The following is a 23,434-nucleotide window of genomic DNA, read 5'->3' on the forward strand; positions in this document are numbered from 1 at the left end:
AATTCGATCCTTTTGAACATTTCAAATTCTTTTCTTGCCCCAAAATGTCATCATCGGTCCATTATTGGCAATATCCACAGTTCCACAATGTTTTAAGATAGTGATACATACTTGTAAAAACGTGGTGATCCACGTTATACAATATATTTTGTATAACGTGGATGCACGTTATACAAAAAATATTGTATAACGTGGATCGATTCACGTTTTACAAATATCCACAAAACTAACAAAAATAACAGCAACATAACAATCCATAGATCTTTTATAAAAGAATCCACAAAAATAACAGCAACATAACAACAAATTTTATTCAGATATTTTATATAACAATTCACAAAAATAACAGGAACATAACAATAAATTTCTTCAAAAGTACTACTAAACAAATCGGACCTTTTATAATAATGCTTCTAACAATCATATTTTAAGTTTAAATTAAAATAACACAAATAACACAAACGTATTAAAATAACACAAATAAAAAATAACAATTAAGATATATAAGACATAAACAGATCTACATCTACTATAAATATATAATATTATATGAGTTAGAAAAAAATAATTTAATTTAAATAACAATAATAGATAAAGATGAAGAAGTTGCTCCAAAAATTAGACTGTATTGCAGGTTTAAAAAAAATAGAGAGGAGAAGAAAAGGAGAAGGAGATGGAGTTCTGCAAAATATTTGCAATGGAGGAGAATGGAAGAGAACGAAAGAGAATGGAATGAAGCGGCGGAAGAAATATTTTAGGGCAGAAGTAATTAGTTAACAAATATAACTTGTATAACGTGGGTTGATCCCGTTATACAATATAAATCGTATAACGTGGATCGGCCCCACGTTATACAAGTTATAATTGTATATCGTGTTCGATCCACGTTATACAATTTATATTGTATAACGTGGATCACCCGTTATAAGTAAAATTTTTTTTTTTTTTTTTTTTTCTTCAATTGTCGACAAAGATTTTGGGGTATATCGTGGATCGTTTCGATATACCCGTTTTGGTATAATAATTTTTGGACGTTCCCTTTTGGTAAAAATCGTGTATTTTTATACCCTTTTGGCTCCGGACTCTATATTAACGTCATCCATGTGCGTCAACATGCCTTAAGACAAAATCATATATACAACTACTCCGAGTTTGTTGTTTAAATGGTCATTGAATTTTTAAAATTAAGTGAACAAGACACTTTATTAGTACGATAGGGAGGATATTTGGACAAGAAAAAAATAAGCTTTTTTTTTTAATTTATATCAGAAAACTCATTTATTTTTGTATTTCACTCAAAAGACCCAGGGCGCTTTACTTTTCAATGAAGTGACGTTTAATTTTTTAAGCCAAAAAATTTAAAACATTAAAGCCAACCAATTTCAATCAAAATTCACCTACGCAACCCAACAGCCGCCAGTAAAATTCCTTTTTATGATAAACAAATGGCCAACTTGGTAGTATAAAGCTTCCACCGTTAAAAAGGGACAAATCGAATGGGTATAAAGAAAAAAGAAAAGAAGAAAAAGAGTAAAGAAGACTCCACGTACGCCAATGTAAATAATCGAATCCGAAGCCAAGCAACCATTCTTTCCATTGAGACTAACACTAAGTGTGACTAGATAAATACAATTATATTGTATTTTTAACCCAAAAGAAAAGGACAAGTTGCATATGTTTAGCTAAATGGAGAAAGAAACATGAAAAAGAAAGAAGCTAAACCAACATGTGGGGTTGTGCCTTCTTTTCTTGGGCAAGTTGGGTTGTGTATGCATGTAAAAAATATGTTTTATAAATATAAAGCATTACTCAGCTCACTGCAGTCCAGTTATGATGTCCGCGTTCCACGGTCTTATAATATTGAATTCATTTAAATGAGCAAATGATGTAACCAGAGGCAAATTCAGGATTTGAAGGTTTTTGGTGTCACATCGTTTAAATAGGGTAAACGGATCGGTTTGATCAATTTTAGGCTACGATTCGGGTTATTGATCTTTATCGATTTATATAGACAAATCGATCGAATATATAGATTTGTTTAGTAATGTTCTCTTTTAGATACTCCTGAGATTAAAGAACTCTAAGCATTCCAAATTTTTTTTATTTGGAATAAGAGGCCTTATTCTCTAAAACGGGTAGAGAGAAAAAGATTTCCATGTTAATAATTACAACCTATATAAATCATCTAATACTGTTACCTCTATATATTCATACTCCATTACCTTTGTGTGTTGCTGCAAATATATAGTTGAGAAAGAATAAAGAATTGTAGCTTTTCAATCCAGTTATTTTCAATTAGCGGAAGCGCTGGTAAAAATTCAAAACAACCTGTAAATTTAAAAACACTAACATAATCAATATTCATCATTTTTAAAAACTTCAAAACTTTTTTAAGTATTTATAATTTGCTATTTCAACGTTTTATTACTATTTGTGTGTTGTTTTAAAATTTTGTACTCATTAATATTTGTGTGATGTTTTAAAATTTAGTACTCATGAACATTTGATACGCACACAACGGGCATATTAAGAAATTAGTACGTAAAGAAAGAGAAAGTAAAAAATGTCAAGAACTAATTATAGCAAAGTAGAGTCAATTTGGATTAAAATATATACAATAGCAAGTAAAAAGATTTTAGAAGAAGACAAAAAATGAAACTGAATAGAGCTGGAGGTGCTCTCGCTGCAAGCAAGCAAAAGATAAAGCAAAAATAAGTGCGGCTGACCAGGTTCGAACTCCCGTCAATTTTGTGGTATGTTATGTCATTTGCCAGTGGCACTATCGCCTCATTAGGTATTCCAGGTGGCAAGATCTTTATATACTCTATTTCTTATACATATAAACCTATATATACAAAGTTTCATCCGAGGCGTCCGGGTGCCATGGCATCCCCACCCTTCCACATAGATCTGCCCCTGGATGTAACTGTGGTAAGTAATGCGCATCTATAATGTTTGATGGACCGGGACATACTCCAATTCATTTGTTTCCTTTTACTTAACCAATATGTATTTTACACGCTCAGTAAATAAGTGAAGTATTAAGTCTTTCTTTTATTGATTTATCCATATTTACTGTTCTTTCTAAATCTAAATAAAAATTTGATTACTAGTATTCCAAGAAGTTAGAAAAATAGTTACTTAATAATAAAGATAAGACTGGACAAATAAAATTAAAGAGACTGGAGAATTGTTTTGTTAGAAAATTAAACGGAATAGCAACATCAATACTGTCAACTGTGGAACAATCAATACAAACCAACCTAAAACACAACTTGCCATGTGAATTAAGGGGGGTCAAGAGAACAAAACAAAACAATGGGACGCCAATATTGATTTTAATCTATTACGACACTATGACATATAGCTACCAGTACCTATAATCCATTAACATCTATATAAACTAGACGGTCTATGCCCGTGCTGCGCACGGGCCCAACACTTTAGATTATAGTGCATCTATGTGTATGTAGTTGTGTTTGGATACTGTTTATATATATATATATATATACACACACTATGTTCAAAACACGATTAATATAACATTGTAGTTTGTGCTCCGTATCTAAAACTTTATTATATTAGTGTTTTTATGAATCAAAATCGGCAAATTTATTAATATTTTTTTAAAAGAAAAGACTTGTTTAAAGGAAACTATTTTCCTCTCTTTGAGATAAAATAATACCAATATTTAATGGACGTCGATACTTTCAATTTTAATTCGATTAATTTAAAGGTGTAAAATACTTATTATTTTTTATCAAATTTTGATTTGGATAATTCTAATTCAAATTATTAAATTAATTTTACATGTTTAAAACGAAACAAAATAGAAATTGATTTTCTATTTAAATGAAGAAATACTATTTTTTAATTTTTGATAAATATTCTCCGTTTAGCTCATTTTACTTGTCATGCTGTCTTTTGCATGGTTTTTTAAGTAAATGTCGATTAGAATTATAATTTGACTAATTTACCTTATTCATTATTTGATCTCCATTTGGTATATTTTTTTTACGACATTAATCTCTTTTCACATTTATTAGAGTAAGCATAAAAATAAAAAAGTAATTAAATTCTATCTTATTTTAAAATATAAATATTTTAAGTATATTTATTTTAGTAAACATAACAAATAAATGACTTACGGAATAGCAAATCAACAGTTTAATATCTAGATTAGATCTCAAGCTAATATAAAAAAAAAAAAAGAAAATTGTATGGTTTGACTACATAACCTTTTGAAGAAAAGTTAATTTCATTTGCTCCTACTAATGGATTGATACGCATGTGGCACGAATCCATCATTATTGACTTAATGAGATACTTTGAAAATTACATGAATATTGTTTGATTTTTAATTTGGAATAAAATTTTTTTTTTTTTGGACATTATTAGTTTGCACTATTTTTATGCATATATATATATATATATATATATATATATATTCAAAACACGATTAATATAACGTTATAGTTGTGTCCGTATCTAAAACTTTATTATATTAGTGTTTGCTACGAATACAAAGTCTGCACTTTTTTTTTTTACACTATTTATTTTTTTAATATGGGGTTCACTTTTTTTATTTTTTATATTCTTCGATTTTGTTAATATGGGGTCAATTTTTTTAGTGAGTTTAGAGATGGTGGGTTCCACTTTTTTTCTTCTTTTTATTTTTTATTTTTTATATTCTTGGTGTTGTTTAGTATGAGCCCACCCCTTTATAGGGTGCACCTTTTTTTTTTTTTTTTTGGACATTATTAGTTTGCACTATTTTTATGCATATAGTATATATATACATACACTATGCTCAAAACACGATTAATATAACATTGTAGTTTACGCTTCGTATCTAAAACTTTATTATATTAGTGTTTGCTACGAATAAAAAGTCTGCACTTTTTCTTTTTTGAAATTATTTGTTTTTTTAATATGGGATTCACTTTTTTTATATTGCTTGGTGGTGTTTAGTATGGGGCCCACCCCTTTTTTTTAAGGGGCTACGGACGACGAATGGGGTCCGCTTTTTTTTTCCGTGAGTTTAGAGATGGTGGGTTCCACTTTTTTTTTATTTTTTTATTTTTTATATTGCTTGGTGTTGTTTAATATAGGGGCCCCACCTTTATGGCGCACTTTTTTTTTTCGACATTATTAGTTTACTATTTTTATACATATAATATATATATATATATATATATATATATATATATACTATCCTCAAACACGATTAATATAATATTATAGTTTAACGTTACGTATCTAAAACTTTATTATATTAGTATTTGCTACGAATACAAAGTCTGCACTTTTTCTTTTTTGACATTATTTATTTTTTTAATATAGGGTTAAATTTTTTTTTTTTTTATATTGCTTGTTTTTGTTAATATGGGGTTCACTTTTTTATTTTTTTATTTTTTATTGCTTGGTGGTGTTTAGTATGGGGCCCACCCCTTTTTTTTTATATTGCTTGATTTTGTTAATATGAGGTCCACTTTTTATGGGGCCCACCCTTTTTTTTTATATTGTTTGATTTTGTTAATATGAGGTTCACTTTTTTTCTTTTTATTGCTTGGTGGTGTTTAGTATGGGGCCCACCCCTTTTTTTTTTATATTGCTTGATTTTGTTAATATGAGGTTCACTTTTTTTTTTTTAATATTGCTTGATTTTGTTAACATGGGGTCCGCTTTTTTTTCCCTGTGAGTTTGGAGGTGGTGGGTTCCACTTTTTTTTTTAATATATATATACTGTCCTCAAAACATGATTAATATAATATTGTAGTTTACGCTTCGTATCTAAAACTTTATTATATTAGTATTTGCTATAATACAAAGTGTTGCACTTTTTCTTTTGACATTATTTGTTTTATTAATATAGGGTTAAATTTTTTTTATTTTTTTATATGCTTGATTTTGTTAATATAGGATTCACCTTTTTTTTTTTTATTGGGTGGTGTTTAGTATAGGGCCCACCCCTTTTTTTTATATGCTTGATTTTTTAATACGGCGTCCACTTTTTTTATTTTTATTGCTTGGTGGTGTTTAGTATGGGCCCACCCTCTTTTTTATATTCTTGATTTTGTTAATATAGGCGCTCACTTTTTTTAATTATTGCTTGATTTTGTTAATATGGGTCCACTTTTTTCTTTTTTATTGCTTGGTGGTGTTTGTATGGGGCCCACCCCTCTTTTTTTTTATTGTTTGATTTTGTTAATATGACTTTTTTTTTTAATTATTCAGCTTGATTTTTGTTAATATAGGCCCACTTTTTTTTTTCTCATTGAGTTTGGAGGTGGTGGGTTCCACTTTTTTTTGCTTCTCTTTTTTTTTTTTTTTTTTTTAATACTGGTTGGTGTTTAATATGGGGTCCATATTTTTTTTTTTAATATTAGGTGTTGTTTAACATATATGGGGCCCACAATTTTTTTTTTTAATATTAGTTGTTGTTTTGTATATGGGGCCCACAATTTTTTTTTTTAAATTGGAACGGACGACGGTAAAGGAGCCCAACCGGCTCTTTTATAGAGTACAAATTCTAAGTTTATGGCCCCCTTCCCCAGTGGCGGAGTTAAAAATTTTTCTTTAAGGGGGTTCAAAATATGAAAAATAAATACACGAAAAAGTAGGGGTTCAACAGGCCGAAATTAAGCCTAAAGCCACCAAAGCGTGGCTTTTATGCCCCAAATATCTTAGGGCCCTAAAATAATTTGTATTATATATATGATTTAAAAAAATTATATATTTATTATTAGTGATAAATAATTTTTTGGATCATTTTACTGTTAATTATTACATATATACATATGTTCAAAGTTTATGCTTCTTTTTAGAAATATGATTGATGTAGTTACAGTATAAAGTTGTAGTCAATTAAATTTATAATTACTTCCTACTTTGTAACATGGTTTAATTCATTTCAACTTAAATCAATCTAGTTTATAATTTTGAGTTTGTAAGATCTTCTATAACTCTTTGAGTGCCTTTTTAGATATTTTCAAGCTCAAGCTAAGTAGATTATTAAACAATTAGAATAGAAAAGACATTATTAAGCCCTTTTTAAGGCATAATATTCACTGACGGTTTTAATCTATTTTAATAGTTAAAGTGATACGAAAATATTTATATGTAGAAAGTGATACTCTTATTGGCCTGAAGTCTTACTTCTCTTTTTAAAGGTTTCCATTGCTTATAAAATAATTTTGAAAAGTTTTTTGTAACAATCGCTTGAAATAAAAAAAAAAATCGATGAAATGATCATAACACAGACTATAAGACTCGTGATTCAGTCAATGTCTCATGAAAAATTACACGAATTGACTATATCGTCAATTGAAAAAAAAAATACACTTTAAAAAAGCTATAAGAATAAATAACAAATAAAATATATTAAAAATTTACTAAATAAATATAAGGCCTCCTTTTAAATTACAGCTTTAGGCCACCGGCTCTCTTGAGCCGCCCTTGGGTTCAACGTCTACTATATACATAAAAAATAATTTTAATCGTGTATAAACAGTCTAATTTTTTGCTGAAGGAGGTTCGGAACCCCCTTGGCCCTTCCTCCCTCCGCCCCTGCGGCCTCCCCTAGTCAACGTTACTTCGACAACTAGTTGCGGCCATTCTTCTATACGCTTTTGAAATTTCAAATTGATAGTCGATATTAATGATTTGTTACTCACTTGTTACATCAATCGTTATTTTGTAAATTAATATATGGTCTATCTATAACTTTAAAGTTTAGAGCAGGACGTGAGTTCGAGTCATACAAAAAAAAAAAAATTCATGCACTTCGCGCATGAAAAAAACTATACTCGTACAGAAAATAATCGAGCACGTACATGCAGGGCCCATTAAAAATATACTCCCTCCGTTTTAATTTGTTTGACACTTTCTCTTTCCGAAAGTCAAACGAATTGTTCTTTGACCGTAATTTTTTCATACGTCTTTTAAATATTTTAGATTATAAATTATGATGAATTATATAATACTTTTTACGTAGTTTCCAACTATGTAATTTTTATTTCAAAAATTTTAAAGATTCTAGGTTCAAACATACGGTCAAATTAACTTTTAAAAGGAGAAAAATTTTAAATAAATTGGGATAGAGGGAGTAATTGATTAAATAAAATGTGTCACACAATTTAACACTAATTGAACAGGAAAGATCTCATCAGTCGTGTCACTTAATTATTGGTAATGGGAACATCATGGAAAATTCAGGGTGTGTTTGGTACAAAAGGAAATCTCTTCTACGAGTCATTTTTTTGTTGGAAGTAAAGTGTTTTTCTTACTTTTTTATTATCTAATATTTGGTAAGTATGCAAAAAATTATCTCCAGGAAAGTCATTTCCTAATTTTTAACATACAACGCACCTGTGATTGTCCTCTCTTCTTTTTATCTTTTGTGGGGTTTTCACCGTTGAATTTAAGATATCTTGGATATCGTCTCTGATATTTTGGCGAAAATTGAGGGAGCTACATGTATCGCCGACAAAACCAACATATTGTTAAGAGTATCAACAGAGTGGATATCAAAAGTAATATATATTGTTTTCGTATACAATAATGTTCAGAGAATAGCATGTTGGAACCTTATAATTAATATATCACACATGGGGCATGCTGGGTAGCTGGCATGGCTCCTAATAAAGCTAAAGTGGCGGCTTCTCTGTAATCACTCAAAAGCTAAAGTTGCATATTTGTCGCACTTTTCATTTACACGCTTATTAAGAAAATATTTATAAGGGTAATATTTTGACTATTTTACATTCTTAACATATTTCATCATGTTCTCTCTCCTTAACATGGGCGGAGCCACTTTAGGCGAAGGGTGGTCAGGTGCACAACCTTTGCCGAAAAATTACACAGTATACATAGGTTTAATGTTCGTTATTATGAATATATATTTAATTTGTACACTCTTAACACAAGTGACAAGAAAATGTTGTTAGGAAGAAACAAGCAAAAATCAAATTGCACGACGAGGTAATAGCGGAAGAAACACCCAAGTCAAAACTTCCCACACTATTTGAACTAAGAGAAGACACAAACACTAAAGACAAATGGAAATTCAAGCTATACCAACAATAAAATAGCAAAGCAAGCAAAAATAAATCGAATACAGACCCAGACACCAAATTTACGCGAAAGCTCCCTCAAGGTGAAGAGGAAATCCATCACTCCCACACAAAAGCTCCACTATAATCAACAAGAGTTACAACAATGTTCTCCAAATGGGCTACAACAACAAAGCCAAGCACGGAGCAACAATACATGAAATATAGCACCAAAACTAGTGAAGAGAGGAGAGAAATCACCCCCAAAACGGTACCGTTCGTACTCGAAAACTAGAGTTACAGACCACAAAATGCGATCTCTACCATTGAAATCGAAGAAACGATGTTGAGAACCCCCGCTCAAATTTCAAAGACGATCCAACGGTTAACGAATCTAAAACGCAATTTAAAGCGGACTGATGTAGCAGAAAATTTCTGGACGAAAATCTGCTTTCTTTCTCACGTTTTTCTCTCTATATGGTTGCTATGAATTCACTCTTGTGTTCTAAAAATAAGATCTAAATTTATCCTATATATAAATAAATTTTTGGACAAAAGTGGCCTGGTCCAAATTGGATTGGGTTTTATTAATCCAATTCCACATAGGAAGGGAAAACACAAAAATCTAATAACCCTTCCTCCCGACTACGAGGAAGCAACATCCGGCCGATCAAGAAACACCCTAAATCTAGACTTGCAGCCAAGCCCAAAACAACCCGAATGGATGACATCTTCACAACTGGAGAAAAGATTTCATCAAAATCAACTTCCTTCTTCTGATTAAAGTCCTTGACTGCCAATCTAGCCTTGTACCGTGGAATTGGGTTACCATCTTCATGTATCACCCTAAAAATCCACCTGTTTTTCAAAGCTTTTCTATCTCTAGAAAGCTTAACCATATCAAATGTATGATTATCATGCAAGGATTTAATCTCATCTTGCATAACATCAAACCACCTTTCTTTTTCTTCACTTTATCCATGGCCTCATAAAAATTTCAAAGTTCTCCCCGTGGTCGAAGTACAAACTCATTGGGAGAATAACGAGATGAAAGTACTTTCTCTCTAATAGATCTTCTGAGAGAACTCTCTGGAGCATCAAAAACATCATGCTGGTCATTATGAACATGATCACTATCTTCATTATCAACTTGATCTTTATTATTTTGAAGATTTTCTTCGAAAGTGTGAGTCGTCGTGAACTGGATCAACATTAACTAAGCTCTCGTTGCTGCGAGAATCAACCTTCTCACTTTATCAAAATCTTCAATTGTCAATGGTCTCGAAGAACACAACATCACGGCTTCTAACAAGTTTCTTCTCAATTGGATCATAGAAACGATAGCCAAATTTGTCATGACCATAACCAATGAAGATACATTGCCTAGTTTTAACTTCCAGCTTTGACCTCTCATCCTTAGGAGCATGCACAAAAGCCTTACACCCAAAGACTCTCGTATGAGCATAAGACACCCTTACCAAACCAAACTCGTCGTGGACATCACCATCCAAAGCAACAAGAGGAGATAAATTGATAACATAAGCAGCAGTATTAAGTGCTTCTGCCCAAAATGAGTCTGGCAGCTGAGTATCCGAAAGCAAACATCTAACCTTCTCAACTAGAGTTCTGTTCATCCTCTCTGCTAGACCATTTAACTGAGGAGTCTTTGGAGGAGTTTTCTGATGCCGAATACCCTGCTGTCTACAATAATTATCAAAGAGACCAATGTATTCACCACCATTATCTGAGCGGATGTATTTTAGTTTCTTCCCTATCTGTATCTCAACTAAGTCCTGAAAAGTCTTGAACACATCAAGTACTTGATCCTTGGACTTCAAAGAAAATACCCAGAGTTTGCGAGAATGATCATCAATAAAAGTCACAAAGTAAAGTGCACCACCACGAGAGCTTACTTTAAAAGGACCACACAAATCAGAATATACCAACTCCAGCAAATCCAGCTTTCTTGAACGTGAATGACTCTGAAAGGAAACTCTTTTCTGTTTCCCGGCTAAGCAATGAACACATCTCTTTAACTTTGTTTGTTTCACTCCAGAAAGCAAATTCTTCTTAGCCAAATTATCAATCCCCTTCTCGCTCATATGACTCAGCCTTCTATGCCATAACTCTAATGAAGTATCATTCTCCACCAAATTTATTGAGTCACTACAAATGGAGCCCTGAAATAAGTACAAGTCAGATATCATGTTACCTCGAGCCACAATCATTGAACCTCTAAGAAGCTTCCACTGGCCACCACCAATGGTTTGATCATAACCCTCATCATCAAGCTTTCCTACAGAAATCAAATTTAGACGAACATCTGGAGCATGCTTTACATTGTTAAGAACTAACCTCGAACCGTTCTTACTTTTCAAACAAACCGTGCCAATGCCAAGTACCTCAACCTCACTACTATTGCCCATTCGTAACATTTCAAAATTACCATGAGTGTAAGAAGAAAATAATTCTTTCTTTGGAGTGACATGAGAAGTGACACCTAAATTCACAAACCAGGTAGACTCATCACAAACAAGATTGATGTCATTTTTACCACAAGCAACAAGAAGATCATTTTCAAGAAAGAATAAAGAACACGATTTTCATTATCGCCCTATTTCTTTTGCTTTTTCTGGTCTCTCTTAAACTTGTAGCAATATTTCTTAATGTGCTGTCACATGTCAGATTCTTGTACCTGGAGGATCTTGACTTGCTTCAACTTTTGCCTCTGTTATTCTGACCTCTGAAGTTACTTCTCCCTCTATCTTCAGTAGCCAAAACATCAGAGTGTGAAGCTGAAGAAGACGAAGCTTGAGATCTTCTTCTCATCTCTTCATTCAAAACACCACTCTTAGCATATTCTATAGTTACACCATCACTGGAAGCAGAATTAGTCAAAGAAACTCTAAGGGTTTCCCAAGAGCCTGGCAAAGTATTAAGAAGCCAAAGTCCATGTATTTCTTCATCAAACTTGACACCCATTCCAGACAACTGATCAAGAACACCTTGAAAATCATTGATATGATCAGAAATAGGGCTGCACTCTTTGTATCTAATATTCATCAATTGTTTCAGTAGGAACAACTTATTATTGCCGCCTCTTCGAAGCATAAAGTGTCTCGAGCTTTTCCCACAAGCTTTTAGCATTTGTCTCATTCACAATATGATTTCGAACATTATCTTCAACCCATTGCCTAATATAGCCACAAACCTGTAAGTGCTTAAATTCCCACTCTTCATCTTCAATAGATTCGGGTTTCTTAGAAGCAAACACAGGTAAATACAATTTCTTAACAAATAAAAGATCTTTCATCTTGCTTTTTCAAATATGGTAATTACTGCCATTTAAACAAACCATCTTGCTCATATTTGCCTCCATCATTCAAATAGACAATCAGCACAACCAAATACAACCACAAGCTTTGATACCACTTTGTTGGGAAGAAACAAGCAATAACCAAATTGTACAACGAGGTAACAGCGGAAGAGATACCCAAGTCAAAACTTCTCACACTATTTGAACTAAGAGAAGACAATAAACACTAGCACAAATGAAAATTCGGCAAAGAACTATACCAACAATAAAATAGCAACGCAAGCAAAAATAAATCGAATGCAAGAGACACCAAATTTACGTGGTAAAACCCTTCAAGGTGAAGAGGAAACATCCACGGACATCGGCCCACAAAAGCTCCACTATAATCAACAAGAGTTACAACAATGTTCTCCAAATGGCTACAACAACAAAGCCAAGCACGGAGCAACAATACATGAAAGATAGCACCAAAACTAGTGAAGAAAGGAGATAAATCACCCAAAAAAAATGAGCTATCGTTCGTACTCGAAAATTGGAGCTACAGACCACAAAATCCGACCTCCACCATTGAAATTGAAGAACCAGATTTTGAGAACCCCCAGTTCAAATTTCAAAGACGATCCAACGCTTAACGAATCGGAAACGCAATTTAAAGCGATCGTAGCGCGTAAAATTTCTGGACGAAAATCTGCTTTCTCTCTCACGTTTGTCTCTCTATATGGCTGTTATGAATTCACTCTTGTGTTCTAAAAATAAGACTTAAATTGATCCTCTATATAGAGGAATTTTTGGGCAAAAGCGTCCTGGTCCAAATTGGATTGAGTTTTATTAATCCAATTCCACATAGGAAGGGAAAACCCAAAAACCTAACAAATGTGCACACCCTTCGCCTAATTCCTGGCTCCGCTACTGCTCCTCAATAAATATTTACTTTATTAATGATGAAACCTCTTAAATTTTGGTATGTGAACTCACAAAATCAGCTCATTGATGTAATTAATACAAGGGTAAAATGAAAAAAAATTATTTAATTTATTTTGGGTAAATAAAATAATAAATATTTTTAGTAAGAATGACAAATATTTTGAGACGGAGAGAGTATTACTATAGTATTATTTGTAACTATAATACTTTTTGTCTTTCAAAGGAGATTCTCTCTGTCCAGTCAATTTCGTAGGTCCATTGGATCCTTTTACCGTTGGATATTGGGCAATTCGCTGGAATACCCAAAGGGGTGGTCTTTAATTTTTGCCTCTCAAATTGTTGGTCTTTAATTCTTGCCCTTCGTAGAAACCCTGAGGTTCTGAGTTCGAACTCCGGCTCCGGCATAAAAATAAAAAATAATTTCGCAAGGCAAGGCTTGGGGAAAGTTTAAGGCATAATTAAAGTTATGCTGGATCTGGCATAACTTTAAGGAAACCTCTGCCGGAGACAACATAGGTTGTCTTAAGGCATAACTAAAGTTATGTCGGATCCGGCATAAGTTGCCTTATAAGGCAAACTTTTAGTTATGCCTTAAGGCAACTTATGCCGGATTCGGCATAGGTTGCAAAGTTATGCCTTAAGGCAACCCATACTGAATCCAAAGATAACTTTAGTTATGCCTTAAGGCAACTTATGCTGCATAAGGCAGACTTTTTTCAAAGCCTTGCCTTGCGAAATTATTTTTATTTTTATGCCTGAGCGGGAGTTCGAACCCAGAACCTCAGTATTTTCGGCCACCTTTTCAAGCGAAGGGCAAAACTTAAATTCCACCAATTTGAGGGGAAAAATTTAAAGACCACCCCAAAAGAAGGGCAATCGGCGCAAAAAAATGTTGGATATTTGTAAAGAATACGTGCAATATCTAATTGGTCCCTATTCTCTTGAAAGTGGTACAAGATATTGTGGATTACAATGGCTAAAGCGTCGGTCTGCATATCTTGTCGGCATTGCATTTTTGGATCAAAGTATTCAAAACATGGCCAAGGAGTCTTGATTGGCGGCTTTAAGTTTTCACCCTTCAGGCATCACTAGTTAAAAAGTATCATGATATTTTGGTGGTTATGAGCCTGTTTGGATGGACTTAAAAAAAAATAGCTTATAAGTTGAAAACAGCTTATAAGCCAAAATAAAATAAGTTGGGGTAGTCCAACTTATTTTTTTTGGCTTATAAGTTGTTTTCAGCTTATAAGCTGCTTTAGATAAGCTAAGCCAAATGGATCCAATTAATTTTTTAGGCTTATTTTAAGCACAAAATGACTTTAAGCTAAGCAAATAAACACTAAAAAAGTTCGAAAACAACATAGATGAAAGAAACTTATAAAGCCAATCCAAACGGGCTCTATGTATGAGAGCATATATATCGAGATAAATGAAAAAGCTAAAATTAAAATATGATGATCAATTAAAGAAAAGTAACATTTTCTTTAGACAGATTAAAAGAGAAATAATGTCACAATAGGAGTATTCCATATGGGTTATTGTTCTAGTGCACTGACTGCCTCCGATCCATAATTAGCAGTTAAAAACTTAAATAAAACACTTAATTTGACCAAACAACAAGCTAGTAAATGACGATTGGCTAGGAAATGTCATGCTAAGCAAGCAAACCACTCGAAAAATAGACTACTGTAGAAGTTTAATGGGCTGACTACATATATATACATATATAGAGGGTGTATTTACAAAAAATACCAATACTTTCAAGTTTGCAAAAAATAAGATTAGAAAACTTACAAACCCTATACAAAGTAAATAAATACAGTAAAAGCAAGCAAGATACGGTACAAGAAAACCCAAAGATCACGGTACATGAATCCCCATAAATTTCTCTCCCCTTTTTTTCTCCCAGCATTTCAAAATCCACACAATTTAAAGTAGAAACCATATTTTCACCATCACGATCCAAGAGTCTTGAAACTTCGCTTAATCGGAGTTGATAATTTCATAATTGTAGCAATAATGATACACTAATGCTACAATTTCCATACATATTTAATATATGTATTTATTGAATAATGCCATGTAAACAAATAAAATTCTACCAACTACATTTTCATACATTATTGAAACATTAAACACCGTAGGATTTATATAAAATGAAACGTCATATATATATGTATGGTGCATACATTATTTATACAATATTGATACCATAAAAAGAATTTTCTTATCGCTAACATAACACTTTCCTTTTTATATGAAACATGTTATGTGGTACATTATTTATAGGGCAATTCGCAGAATTGCCCTTCGTTTGGGGTGGTCTTTAAATTTTGCCCCTCATATTTGAAATCTTTAAATTTTGCCCTTCGGCTAAAACCCATAGGTTCCAGGTTCGAACCCACGTGAATCAAAATTTTAAAAAAAAATTCGCAAGGCAAGTTTAAATTTCGCTATGCCCCCAACGCATACACTTGTGAAGGAATTACCAAAGTTATGCCGAACCCGACATACTTATGTCTTATGTAAAGGAACTTAGCGTAAATATGCCGGTCCCATAACTTTGATAATTCATTCAAAAGTTTATGCCGGATCCGATAAAAGTTTGCCCATTAAAAGTATGCCCCCATGGCATAAACTTTGTGAAGGAATTACGAGTTATCTGGACCGATACTTATGCCTTATGGGCAGACTTAGCATAAGTATGCGGTCCGCATAACTTTGATAATTCCTTCACAAAGTTATCTCGGTCCGCAATAAAAGTTTAAGTGTATCAATATTGTATAAATAATGTATGTACCATAGATGTATATATGACGTTTTATTTTGTATAAATCTTACACTGTTTAGTGTATCTTTAATGTATGAAAATGTACTTGGTAGAATTTTATATGAAGATGTACTTGGTAATATTGTATTTGTTTAATGTAGCATTAGTCCCAATCTTCGGGCTGGAAGAAGCAAAAAGCCGATTGATTTTAGGAGTTGAAGTCCCCATTTGAATCTTTTTACTGTGTGCTTCAAACAACGAAGACGAATAAACAAACTAGAAAACAATGAGAGTTTTAGAAAATTTCATATGAGCAAACAAACACAAAAAAGTGTATAATTTTACATCTGGAAGTTGAAATCGATATTTACTAGGAAACAAAATGGAATTTAGATTTTTAAAATTTTTTATAAACACGATAGATAAAATGGAAGAGAGGGAGTTTGAGAGGGAGTTTGTGAGAGAAAAGAGAGAGAGAGAGAGACAAAAAAGCCTTTTTGATAAATGTGAAAAACTGAACGTATGAGAGAGAAATTTTTTTGATAAGTGTAAAAACTGATCGTATCTAACAATAAAGTCAAAATTATTAAATGCAGATTTTTTCCTTATTAAAAGCCTAAAATCAAGGCACTACACATTAAACTAAAATCTGGTATATGTAGTAATTAAAATTGCATATTTTGTAAATAAGGAAAAGTGTTAATATAATTTATAATATATAACTTGAAGTGGTATTATTATGTGATTTTCCCAAGTTTAATTCGGTTTGTCATTTTACAACGTCCAACATCCTGGCCCACGGCTTAAACCTTGTTGCTTAGCCCGCTTGTATTCTGTTAACACAATTTAATTTTTAACTCATCAAGTCGCTATGCAAATATCAATGATGGAGCGATAATAGTCGATAAAAGGCACGAGTCAAATGGGGGGCACACACGAGAAAAGAAAAATGAAAGAAATCAAAGGAAAGATAAGTATAGATACCTTTCCCACCATTCACGTGGTATCTATTATTGCATGCAAATTCGTACTAAAACAAAAAGATTACTCCTGACTCAATTTATATGACACTTTTTTATCGGTTCGAAAAAGAATAATTTTTTTTCATATTTAATGCAAAAGAATAATTTTTTTCATATTTAATTCTCTCTCTATCTCAATTTATGTGATATTTTTTATAAAGATTCATACTATATGAATTTTGATCAATATTTTAAGATGTATTTTTCACTAAATTGATATGAGAAAAATTATAACTTATAGTAGTACTTTTCATGTAGTTTTCAAATAGATAAGTTTTAATTTTAAAATATTAAATAATATAATACAATTTAGCTTTAAAATTTAGTCAAATTGGCTCTCGAAAAACAAAAAGTATCACACAAGTTGGGATGACGGAGCAACAATTTAACTTTGAACTTCTCATTTTACTTCTTAATAAAATGATTTTTTAGCTACACAAATGTCTATCGCTTATTCTAGACCATAAGTTTCAGAAATCTTTCTTTTATTTTTAAACTCTCCGTCCAGTCAAACACATATATATTGGTACAGAAAGAGTAATTAATATACACCATTAGTGGAAACAATTTTTACACTATCATATCAATTTTAACTGATATAGCAGGCAACATATATTTTATTTCTCAAAATTTATATCTCATATTTTAAAGAAACCAAGTGTAAATGTACTTTGGATAACTTGATATTGCAAATAATTATTCAAAATAATGATATATATATATATATATATAAAACTTAAAATTCAAAATAAAAAATAGAATGTTGAAATTAGGACCAATGTAACTAGTATAAAACCCCACCAATCCAACGCAAGTTCTCCACAACTCATCCATAAACTTCTTCATCCATAATGACACGTGTCAAAGAATTCTTTGCCGGAATCCAAAATTCCGGCAAGAACATTGATTTTTCCAAAAGAAAGAAGAAACTCTACTTAGCCATTGTTGCCTCAGTGCTACTAGTTGCTGCAGTTATCGGAGTAGTTGCCGGAGTAAAATCCCGTTCAAATAACTCCGATGACCATGCAGACATACAAGCCATTTCATCTGCAGCTCATTCCATTGTAAAATCTGCGTGTAGCAACACTCTACACCCTGAATTTTGTTACTCTACAATTGTGAATGCCACTGGCTTCTCAAAAAAAGTAACTAGCCAAAAAGATGTGATTGAATTGTCCTTGAATATCACTGTCAAGGCTGTTCGACACAACTTCTATGCAGTCAAGGAACTCATCAAAACTAGAAAAGGTATTGCTATTACACTGCGTAAACATCTCATTTAAATTATTTTACAAAGTAAACTTTTAATTAGTTAATTATATTATGTCTTAACATACCTCTGACGTATATCTCTTTAAATATAACTCTCTCCGTTTTAATTTATTTGTCTAATTTTGACTTAACACGTAATTTAAGAAAGTAAATAAGACTTTTAAATTTTGTGATCTTAAATTAAAGATATGTAAAAGTACCAAAATGTCCTTTTATGTTGTTGTCTTAAACATGTCATGTGAAAAGTTAAAATCAAAGAGTTGTCAGAAAATGAAAGAGACATTCTTTTTTAAACGGATTAAAAAGGAAAGTAAGACAAATAAACTGAAATAGAGGAGGTACTATGTTGAAATGTTGTGAAGACATACAAAGTAATATAACTAACTAAAAAGGTGACATCTCTGATAGCTTAAACTTTTAGGTATTGTCATACACTTCACCTGTTTGTCATGGTATCAGAGTCTGACACACTCAATTTTTGTTTCACCCATTGCTGAGCCCGCATATTATCTTGTGCATCTCTAATTGCTAGGCCTAGCCTGGCACCCTGGTGCTGCAACTCATGCATTACAGGATGTTAGTAGTCTCACTTCGATTGGTGAAATGACAATTTATCTCTTTATATAATCTTGGTTAATTCTCATCTTTTGAGTTACTTTTTGGGGTGGAGTCAGGTGAAATGTTCATTTTTTAATTACGATATCAGAACATACAAAAGATCCTTCGTTCAATTCTCATTAGGAGCCAAAAAGCATAAAAAATAAAAATAAAATAAAAAAATAAAAAATTACGTGCTTAATCAATGACAAAAAATTCAAGCTACATGTGAAGGCCGTGTCGAGACTAGTAAATAATTAAAAGTGTATTTTTCTAGCAACTTAAATTTTTAGTTGAGATGATTACACACTTTAATGTAACCATTATTTTTAATTATTGTTAATTATACAGGTTTAACCCCACGAGAAAAGGTTGCATTGCACGACTGCCTGGAGACGATGGACGAGACACTCGACGAGCTCCACACAGCCGTAGATGATCTGGAACTATATCCCAACAAGAAATCTCTAAAAGCACACGCAGATGACCTCAAAACTCTAATAAGTTCCACAATTACAAACCAAGAGACTTGCCTTGACGGTTTCTCTCACGCGAAAGCAGATAAAAAGGTCCGCAAGGTTTTGCTTAAAGGTCAAAAACACGTTGAAAAAATGTGCAGTAATGCTTTAGCTATGATCTGTAACATGACCAACACAGACATTGCAAATGAGATGAAATTAAAGGGCACTACCAGTAACAGGAAGTTAGTTGAGGATAACGGCGAGTGGCCGGAGTGGTTGTCCGCCGGCGACAGAAGGTAGACTTATCTTTTTAAAGTCACTTGACATTATTTTAATTAAAAAATAAATTAAATAATTTTAAAAAAAATTCAGTCAGCAAAAATGATATATTTGCACCATGTGTGTAACGATAAGGGTATATATGCACCACTTTTTTAACGATGGGTATATCTGCTCTAAATGAGGGATATATTTGTACATTTTTCCTTGTTTAAATGTAAATTATTATTCTTAATATTTTAAATTTACAAGTTAAGTGAAAGGATGTGTCTTTTATTAAAAGGATGTATTGGTTATTAAATATTTCCTCTATAAAATCAAATTGAGTTTACTTTGTAGAGTAAAAATAATTTTCTATCTCTGAACTTCAGCCAAAATACTCTTTCTTCTCCAATTTCGTATAGGAAAACGTTTTACATGTGTTTTAAGTCTTCAATTCTGATTTCATTGTTCATATTTTCAGACCTTCGTCTTTGCTTTCTTCTTCATATAATTTTTGTGTTCTTGCTATATATTTCCAACAGGTTGTTGCAGTCGTCGACAGTGACGCCTGACGTGGTTGTGGCGGCGGATGGAAGTGGAAATTTCAAAACGGTGTCGGAGGCGGTAGCGAATGCGCCTGAGAAAAGTAGTAAGAGGTATGTGATTAGGATAAAGGCTGGTGTTTACAGGGAAAATGTGGAGATCCCAAAGAAGAAGACAAATATTATGTTTATGGGAGATGGCAGAACCAATACAATTATTACCGCAAGTAGGAATGTGCAAGATGGTAGCACTACCTTCCATTCTGCTACAGTTGGTAAGTTGTAATTTGTAGTATATAACTTCTACTACAGTTAATTGCTTAGAGTTAATTTTGGTAAAAATAGGAGTAAATAATTTATAATTTGGTATCACATGTTAAAAGTTACTGACAATATAATTGTTGAAAAGCAAATAAACACATGGTTCATTATTCGGAACTGGGGTACTGCTAAATGTGCTAATAATTCCACACACGAACAGAAATAGTACTCATGTTAAAAAGGAAGCAGGGATATATGTGGGAAGCTACTATCTAGCAGCATTATCTGTCCCTACCCCACCCTAAAGTTTGCCAATTTTAATATGTTACATATAACTTTTGTTTAAATTTAGAAAATTAGATTGATTTATGCTCGCTTGAAAACAAAACTAGTTTTCTAATTTACCATTAAAAAGAGAGAAGAAGAATTAAATATTATCTGATATTCGATTAAAGAGTACAATAGTAGTAATAACTTCTTGCTTGGGAGGTAGTAGTTGAACATAAATAAGTGTCTAGTTTATTCTTGTGGACTTATACTCAATCTGGTAATAGCGAATCTCACGTCTGTAAAGGTGGAAAAAGGCATATCGGAGGGACAGCACGATTTGGATTTGTCATCCACTTTGGCTATTAGTGTATCTAGTGAATAGTCATGATCAAAAGGCCGTCACCATTCACTCGTTGCTGCTTTCCAGCTGGGGTGGCTTCTTTCCTTTTGAAATATTTCATAACTTTTGACATTTCACATAAAAAAGATCATCTATTTTCCCCTTTTATTATACTTCACTACTTATGTATGACTGTAATGATAGTAGGAAACTGACATTTTCCTTAATTAATTTTCAATTGGTACCAAATGTCATTTTCTTCATTGCAGCAGTCTGTATTAATCGTTTCCTTTAATTACGGTCCCCATAAGAATAACTTACGGGTACATTCTTAGCTGACAATAACAGTGACGCCCTCCGTTTTGTACTATAGTCGCTGGGATATTTATTCTATTTTGAAATGAAAGAACACTATCGTGCCGTTGAAAATTCAAAATCTAACATGGTATACATATTTACTGCTCGTTTTATGCATGTTGTTGGATGGAATTATTGATGAGTTGTCTCAAAATAGAAAATGACATACTACTAACTAATTTTCGTCCATGTGGTGCAGCCGCGGTGGGGGAGAAATTCTTAGCCCGCGACATAACTTTCCAAAACACAGCAGGGGCCGCGAAGCACCAAGCCGTGGCACTTCGCGTGGGTTCTGATTTGTCCGCATTTTATAGATGTGACATATTAGCCTATCAAGACACCCTTTACGTCCACTCCAATCGTCAGTTCTTTGTAGGGTGTTTAATTGCTGGGACCGTTGATTTTATTTTCGGCAATGGGGCTGCTGTTTTACAAGACTGTGATATTCACGCGAGGCGTCCTGGTTCAGGCCAGAAGAACATGGTCACAGCCCAAGGAAGAACTGACCCAAACCAGAACACAGGAATTGTTATCCATAAATGTAGAATTGGTGCAACGTCTGATTTGAGACCGGTTCAGAACAGTTTCCCTACATATCTAGGAAGGCCGTGGAAAGCATATTCGAGGACTGTGATCATGCAATCGTCGATCACTGACGTAATTCAGCCTGCCGGGTGGTTTGAATGGGATGGAAATTTTGCACTGAGTACTTTGTTTTATGGGGAGTATGCAAATACTGGGGCAGGTGCAGGGACATCAGGAAGAGTTAAATGGAAAGGGTATAAGGTTATTACAAGTGCTACGGAAGCACAAGCTTATACTCCTGGAAGGTTCATTGCTGGAGGTGGTTGGTTGGGCTCCACTGGCTTCCCTTTTTCTCTTGGCTTATAAAATCGTGTCACATAAAATGAAACCGCGAGAGTATTATTTTGTTTCAATTAGTTTTTGTTGGTATCTCTCTTCGTGAAGTTTTTCTTTTTAGGAATGGTTAGTTTGAGCTCATGTGGAGACTGGGGTGTGCAGGGGAAGTGTATTTGGCTGATGGCAAAATAATAAGATCCATCCACGAATGGATGTTGGAAATATGTTTTATGAACATTTATTCGTGCTGAGGAATTTCAGTGATTCAGTATTACCTATTATGTGTAATTTTATCTTAATTAAGTGAAAAGCCAAAAGAATGTGGAAATAAAAAGAAGAGGATTTTCAAAGTTCCATATTTTATGCTTATACTTCCCTCTATCTTAGCTGTTTGTTGATGTTTGCTTTTCCATTATTCTTCCCTTAAATCTTAAGTAATAAATTAATTATATTTTAACAAAGGATTTTCTTAAACGAATGAGAGAATCACCTTGTGACCTTTTACACCCACATTTGTCCACAAAAAATGGACAAGTTGAAATTTGCTGTATATCTGACTAGCGGGCCAGTGGTTATCAAATAAGTTGTGGGCTTGTGCCTGGGTGCCTTTCTAGTAAGTAGGATCTTGGCACCATGTCCAATTGCACGGGTTGAAGTAATCAAGCCCATATGTGAGAGAAGATATCTGATCCAATTAACATGGCCCATCTCTTGCTTGAGCAGTATTCTCCATTTTGATTTAAGTGGAGTACTAGTTTAATATTTAGCTATATAATTGGAAGCCTCTATACTAACCAACCTTAACCAACAAAATTTATGGTGGGATGAAAATGATCTCTCCACTCTTAATTAAAGGCGTTAAGTTTGAGCCGTGTGAATAGAAACAAATAGAAATAGAAAGTGCTTGCTCGTTTAATAGGCCTTATGTGACGCGAGTCTGGATTAATCGAAGTTTCAAAGGGAATACTTAACACCTCATTACGCAAGAAACAAACTCACCAAGCTTAGATAGGGGAGTTGATTAGAGAAAGAACGTTATAAGCCGCAATTAGCGGAGCATGGAGACAAACAAGAATGTGCAATTGTCAAATGGGATCCACACATGCTCCTTCTTAACGCTGTGGTGT

The 23,434-nt window shown here is 32.9% G+C and overlaps 1 protein-coding gene across 1 annotated transcript; it reads left to right on the plus strand.

The window, feature by feature from the left end:
* Positions 1-17,889: 17,889 nt before the first annotated feature.
* On the plus strand, positions 17,890-22,663 carry LOC132055261 (pectinesterase/pectinesterase inhibitor U1). Its single transcript, XM_059446987.1, has 4 exons — positions 17,890-18,333; positions 19,306-19,711; positions 20,219-20,493; positions 21,646-22,663. The coding sequence occupies exons 1-4, from the start codon at positions 17,937-17,939 to the stop codon at positions 22,335-22,337; spliced, it is 1,770 nt and encodes a 589-aa protein (XP_059302970.1). The 5' UTR covers positions 17,890-17,936; the 3' UTR covers positions 22,338-22,663.
* The last annotated feature ends 771 nt before the right edge of the window (positions 22,664-23,434 follow it).

Source organism: Lycium ferocissimum, chromosome 5 (assembly GCF_029784015.1).
Source record: "Lycium ferocissimum isolate CSIRO_LF1 chromosome 5, AGI_CSIRO_Lferr_CH_V1, whole genome shotgun sequence".
NCBI lineage: Eukaryota > Viridiplantae > Streptophyta > Magnoliopsida > Solanales > Solanaceae > Lycium > Lycium ferocissimum.